The sequence below is a fragment of the Crocuta crocuta genome, unplaced genomic scaffold (genome assembly GCF_008692635.1).
Source record: "Crocuta crocuta isolate KB4526 unplaced genomic scaffold, BGI_CrCroc_1.0 scaffold477, whole genome shotgun sequence".
NCBI lineage: Eukaryota > Metazoa > Chordata > Mammalia > Carnivora > Hyaenidae > Crocuta > Crocuta crocuta.
The window spans coordinates 1477512-1484332 of NW_027530193.1; the positions used below are offsets into that span (position 1 = coordinate 1477512).

The 6821-nt window shown below is 41.8% G+C and overlaps 1 protein-coding gene across 1 annotated transcript; it reads right to left on the reverse strand.

The window, feature by feature from the left end:
• Positions 1-319: 319 nt before the first annotated feature.
• On the reverse strand, positions 320-5064 carry WFDC8 (WAP four-disulfide core domain 8). Its single transcript, XM_077765299.1, has 5 exons — positions 5058-5064; positions 4818-4958; positions 3395-3562; positions 1421-1561; positions 320-459 (listed from the first exon to the last, which is right to left on the reverse strand). The coding sequence occupies exons 1-5, from the start codon at positions 5062-5064 to the stop codon at positions 320-322; spliced, it is 597 nt and encodes a 198-aa protein (XP_077621425.1).
• Between the last annotated feature and the right edge of the window lie 1757 nt (positions 5065-6821).

The window sequence follows — 6821 nt, forward strand, 5'->3', positions numbered from 1 at the left end:
CCAATATTCTTAACAGAGGTAGAACAAACAATTCTAAAATTTGTATGGAACCAGAAAAGACCCCAAGTAACCAAAGTATTATTGAAGAAGAAAAACAAAGCTGGAGACATCACAGTTCCGGACTTCAAGCTGTATTACAAAGCTGTAATCAAGACATTATGGTACTGGCACAAAAACAGACACATAGATCAATGGAATAAAATATTGTTGTACTTCTTAAGACAACTTGGCAAGGTGGTTGGTAGAAGATAAAATTGATAGCTTTTTCTTATGTTACTCATAATTAATTACATTGATGATAACATTTTTCACTTACTACTCATTTTTGAGGTTCCAGGCACTTCAGTCCACAACGTGAACAGCACTTCTGTGACAGTGGGCAATCATAATCCCGAAGGCACACAGGTCTATCAATCTTGGAACACACCACAGGCTTGTGCGGGCAGAAACCTGATTTGGCTTTATGGGATAAAATAAGACACTTGATCTTGAAATACTTGATTATAGTTTGAGACAAATTTGGGAGATTTGGAGAACCCTAAACAGGGCTTTCTTCTGATGAAGTGTCTTACCCTTCGCCATAGAGTAACAACAGATTGTATAAGGCAGAGTATCAACTTTCTGTGGCTAATAGTTTGAGGAGTATCAAAAAGGCTTGCCATCTCTGAGTTACAAAATCTGATAGGATTCCTGCTGGCCTCAAAGAACTAACGGATTTATTTGGCTTATCTGATCCCAGATTACCAGAGATAAAAGGAATATGAGAGAGCATCCAGAACTTCCTATTTTTAAAAAAAATAAATTATAGAAATAGAGACTCATGTAGGGAAGTGAGTTGCCTCCAGCCATAAAGAAAACTAGTAAAAGAGTTGAAGTCAGTTGAAAGGTCTTGGATTCTTTCCACCATACTGTGCTGTGACTCAAAATATTAACAATCCCTGGGACCAAACTATACCAACTCAGCACTACATGAAGGAATGAGCGCTAGCCTCAGAGACTACAGAGTTCACTTCTGCCCCAACAACATTTTGCTACCAATCATTACCCCAGCATACCTACAGGATGTGAATATGCTCTACATGCTCTGAAGTTCTGTGCAGACATAAGGGCTTATTAGGAATTTACATAATGGTTATCACTTTTTTGTACAAATAAGTGGATATTGTCACCTGTCAGCCATTGAAGATGAGACTCAGAATAAATAAGTTCTCATGGGGAAAAATAAGGAGTGATACTATGCATGATTATTTTTAAAGACTAGTAAATTAGTTTATTGAGATTGGGAGGACAACACAAGAGCAGTAATTGGGCATTAAAAAAGGAAAAGTTCCCAAGGTCAACTGAAGGGCTATCTCCTATTCCATTATGGCATCCTTACCATATGTCCCAGAAACTTTGGGAGGTATACCCCAGTGCTCACCTGCCCAAGCCATGGCACAAACAAAGCCACACATGGATTCACAACATTTGTCACTTTGGGGGCAATCGATGTCACTCTTACACTGAGCTGAACACTCCATACGGTCCTTGAAAGGGAAGAGTGGACAATGTCCTTCCTTGACTAAAACAAGAACAGATGTGAGTTCTCTTAAGCCCCAGCCCATCTCACCCCTTTAAATAGCTTTCCCTTCCCCTCCAAACTAGTATCTCTTTCTATCACTTGGTTCACTCTACCCTGATGACCTCTGGTAGGCTGTGGAAGAATGTAATGCCCCATCATCTCATGGGATGTAGTAAAGAGTTAGACTTGGTGTTTGAAGCACCAGGTGAGAAGATGGCTCCCTGTATCAGGGTGGCAGCTGTCAATGTGGTAAGAAGTGGTCAAATTCTGGATCTATTTTCAAGGTAAAACTCAAATGATTTCCTAATTCAATGGATGTGGATTGAGAAAGAACAATGCTGATTCATCAAAGGTGATTTAGAAGTTTTTTTTTTTCAACCAAGCTGGGGAGAACTATGGACAGAGCAGGTTTGAGGTGGGAGAGCAAAGATGAGTGGTTCTGTTTTAGACAAATGAAGTGTGAGATGTTTCTGAGATCCCAATAGAGGAGTAGATTAGGCAGTTGGAGTTTGGGAGTCACATTCAGGCTGGAGATACAACTGTGTGAGTCACTAGGGAAGAGATGGTATTGAAATTAATTCTTTAGAATTTTGTGCATGTTTTCCGTTGTCCTTATCTGATTGCAAATTCTATGAGGGTAGGAAGTATTTCCTTTCTTCCTCTTCCCCCTCTCCTTCTTCTTCTCCTTCCTTCTCCTTCTACCTTTTCTTTCTCTTCCCATTCTCCTTCTTCTCCCTTTTCCTCTTCTTCCTTCTCCTCCTCCTCCACTCCCCCCCCCACCCCCACCCTTTCTTCTTCCTTAGGTCAGATTCTGACAGACTGTGGTGTATTTGACTCTCAGAACTATTATTAGGTTCTTTCTGAGACCTAAACATAAATTTCCCACAAACCAGCCCAAACCAATTTTCCTGGGCTCTCCTTCCTGCTGGCTTCTGAGGGACAACCAAGGTCTCGTTTATAGTGCCATAATTCCTTACAATCTCCCACAAAGGGTCAGGCCACAAGATTGCCTTGGCCATTCAGGCTCACTAGGCCTATAAAATTAAAATTCCAGATCTACCCCTGACCCACTGTGAATCCTTGGGCAACTAACTTTACCTTTCTGTTTTCTTGTCTGTAAAATGGAGGTGATGGTATACATTTTCTCCTACATTGCAGGATCTAAGGTCAAAGTTCTAGTGCTGCCTTATAAAGTCAGACAGTGCTGCATTTTGAACATCAGTGGTCACCACCTCAACTATTACCATTTAGCAAACCCACACTGCTGAACAGCCACCATGTCAAATATTTGTATCCTGATCACATATAATCTTACCAACAACTCAGCAATGATTTTTGTTATCCCAGTATTACCAGGGAGGGAACTGAAACTCAACAGGTGAAGAAATTTGCAGTAAGTGGGAAAAGGGGGATTTTTATTTACATCATTTGGCACTTAAACTGTGTAAGACTGTCTCCCAACATTACTGCTGATGGTCATTATAGTGAGGAATTAATCCATAGCCCACACCTTCACCTCTCCCTGTTATTCCCCTACTCCATGCCTACTTATGCTTCATTTTTGGGTGAGTCCTCAGCTAATACTCAACAAGTATGTGTACTTTCTCATTTTTGTGGCAAAACAACTCCATCAAGTCAATACTATTATTACCCCCATTTTATAGACAAGAAAACTGAAGCTCATGGAAGCAGGAAACTGAACCATCTGTTCAGTGAATGAGTAACCTAAACTTGAACAAAACATTTTAACCTCAAAGCCTGAGCACATAACTATGCTGGCATACTATTTCTAGTTACACTAGGCTCTCAGATGGCCAGGCGTATACATCTTACCAAGAAATGTGCAAGCCATTTTGCAGTGTTCCTTGCTGATGAAGTTGTTGGCATTCCCAAGGCAGCCTCCATAGGTAAAGGGTTTGCAGAGGTGATGTTTATTGTCAAAATACCAGTGCCTGATATTAATGTTACAGTTTCCTTGATCTAAGGGTAGCAGGCAGGGCTCTGAGGGCAGGAAGCAAAGAGGGAAGAACATAAAGGGCAGCAAAAAAGAGAAGAGGTCAGGCCTTCACCTTTGTACAGTTCTTGGTATTAGATTCAAGTCATAAGGAGAGCCATCATCAATAAAATTTCTATCCTAGCTCTACTACAAATACTCTCTGTCGAATAGAATCTCTGAGCATCATTTATACCTTTCAAAAGACATAGTGAAAAGCATATGAGGTGCTTTGGAGCTGATCTTTCTTCTCTACTGCCCTGAGCGTAGGGAGAACAAGACTTGTTCAAAGTGCCTAACAAAGCGCCTGGCACATAGAAAGAATAACACATCAAGAAGGAAAAAAAAATAGCCTCTCATGCTTGGAAGCTGATCATAGCTCACAGCTGAGCCATGGTGTTCCCCTGTCAGATATCAACCAGCTCACCAGACAGCCACATCAAACAAGGTCACTCTGGAACCATGATAAAGGGAGACCAAAAAACAGTAATTGTGAAACCCACAGAATACCCATCACCTATGAGTGACTTATGCTTCACTAACCATTACGGATTTATCCTCAGTCTTGCCTGCCCTCTCTGTAGGTAAGATTCCCTGAGATAATCATAAAATTGCCCCACTTTCTGACAACACCCACCTAAACCAAATCCACCCCTGCAAATTACTCAATCAAAGCCCCAATCCCATAGTCGATTCTTTCCAACAGCTTCTTACTGAGATCCTTCAGGTTGTCTGTGGCGAATGTTCTCCCTCACTGCGATGACTAATAAACCCAACTTGTTCAGCTACCGATGTGTTCCTGGTAGTCTGGCCAAAAGACATTAACAATAGAATAATGGATGTCTATATCTATATCTATAATGCATAATTTCCTCTTATGAGATGCTCTATACTTTGAGTTACCAGAAAACCTCTTTGAAGGCCTAAGAGTCCAAAAACAAACCCAAAATCTAAGCTGACTGATTTTGTATTTACTACAGTGCCTCTGACACACAGTGACCATACGACAAGTATTAATTATTTGTGAACGCTTGAATGTTGGACCAAAGAAGACTAATATCAATATTATCCAGTTGCCATCCACCATGTCTAGACTCATTGTTTGTACTTGAGGGTTGGAATCTAACTAGAGAAAGAGGAAAGCATGAGCCCTGGCCTGTTTGTCCTACATGGAATCCAAGGGAATCGTTCGGCAAGTTCTCGATGGGGCAGGAAGTAAGACACCTCAAAAAACACCTGCGCCCTCAGCCTTGGTGCGACTACCTTTGAGTGGATCCATGCACTTCTTCCCACAGGCGAATGAGCAGCATTTCATCTGTTCTATGCACTGTTCATCATTTTGGCACAAATCTGGACCTCGAGTTTTACAGTTGATCCTCTCATGGGGGCACACTCCTGGTTTCTCTACAAGAGAATAATGTCCACATTCACATCCCTTGAGAGTTTCAGCTCTCCTTCCATGGCAAAGGAGAATAGTGATATTCTCTCAGCTCTCTCCTCTACCTTCCATCCTCAGTGCTTGCTCTGCTTATATTATGGGTGGGTCTGCCTCTCACCACTCGTTTAGATCCATCTGAATTTGGAAACTGTGGTCAGGTAGAAGGGAAGGGAAGCATCTCAGATTCTACAGCAGGGAGTTAAATAGGGACCAAGAACCTTACCTTAAGTTCAGGAACTCCTCTCTCTTCTTGAAATGTAATATATTAATGTCTAGTTCCTCTGTCTCCAGTATCTCAGTTGACAGGGAAATTAATTAGTAAGAAGTGGTGGAAATATCATGGAAATAAGAATATGGTGGACACGAGGGGCGCCTGGGTGGCTTAGTCAGTTAAGCGTCCGACTTTCGCTTAGGTCATGATCTCGCAGTTCGTGGGTTCGAGCCCCGCGTCGGGCTCTGTGCTGACTGCCAGCTCAGAGCCAGGAGCCTGTTTCAGTCTGTGACTCCCTCTCTCTCTGACCCTCCCCTGCTCACGCTGTCTCTGTCTCTCTCTCCTAGAAATAAATAAAACATTAAAAATTAAAAAAAAAAAAAAAAAGAATATGGTGGACACGATACCCAGTTTGGGCTCCTGACCCCTTGTGAGCTCAAGAATAACCTGAGTTCCACTATATAACTTCACAGTTATCTTTAAAGTGGGAAGGAATGGTGCAGTGGGAGGAGCACTATAAGACAGACTCCACCATGACTAGCTAAATTATCTTGGGGGAAAAAATCTTCCTTCTGAGTCTTAAGCTTTCCATCTATAAAGAGAGAATTTCAATGTAATGCACTCATCACAGTATCTGGCACATGGGAACAGCTTGGCAGATATGGGTTTGCTTCCTCCCTTTGTAAGGCTAAACACAGCTTCCTCTTATCTGTGCTTGTAGGAGGCAGAATCCTAAAGTTGCATCCCCCAGATTCCCATCCTCTGCTTATTGAATTAAATATGAATTTCAGTACTGCTGTGAAGGGATTTCATACATAGAATTAAAGTTCCAAGTTAATTGACCTTAAAATATAGAGATTATCTGAGTGGGCCAGACCTAAGCTGTTGAGTCCTTTAAAAAGGAGAAGTTTTCCCCCTGATTAATAGAGAAGAAGTAAGAGAGATTGGAAGTGTAGGAGGAATCCAACAGGCTATTAGTAGCTTTGAGGATAGAAGCTAATTGTCCTGGACGGAGGGTGGCCTCTGTGGAAGCAATCTCAGTAGTACAACTGTTACAGCCAGTGCGCGTGGGTGAGAACCCTGGGTCCCAAATGGAAACTGCAGCTTTGCCTCACATCCTGATTTCAGCCTGGTGAGAACCTAAGCAGAGCCAGAACCTGAGCCAGAACACCACACCAGACTTCTGAACTACAGGTAATGTGTTACACAGCCTGAGATAGCTATTATATCGTGCCAGGGGCTGCGAGGTTCTAAACTGAGCATCTTTCCAGCGAGATCTGCTGGAGAGGCCTGATCTTTTTGGATACCACCAAATATTGGAATTACAGAAGTTTAGAATTGGAAAGACCATACTTATCATTAGTATCACCCTCTTAATTTCTTAAGTTAAAAAATATGAGGTCAGATGAGAAAATAGAGTGAATGAAGGGCAAATCTAGGTCTTCCAATCCATGATTCACTCTGAAAGCCCTGAGCATTGGCCAGTGAAATTGTTATGCTTTCCAATTATATTTCTTAGCCTTCATACCACCCTTCATGCACCCTCAAAGATGTCCTTGAAGCTAAGAAGAGTATATGCTTCCTAATGTGGAGTTATACATTTAAAACATCTGTGCAT

Bases quoted from the DNA above. Each gene is read 5' to 3' on its own strand.
- WFDC8 (XM_077765299.1), bottom strand. The intron at 3,563-4,817 runs GTAGTCGCACCA...TCCTGCCCTCAG, and splicing joins GTGCATGGATCCACTCAAAG to AGCCCTGCCTGCTACCCTTA. The intron at 1,562-3,394 runs GTAAGATGTATA...TTCTTGTTTTAG, and splicing joins AATGGCTTGCACATTTCTTG to TCAAGGAAGGACATTGTCCA.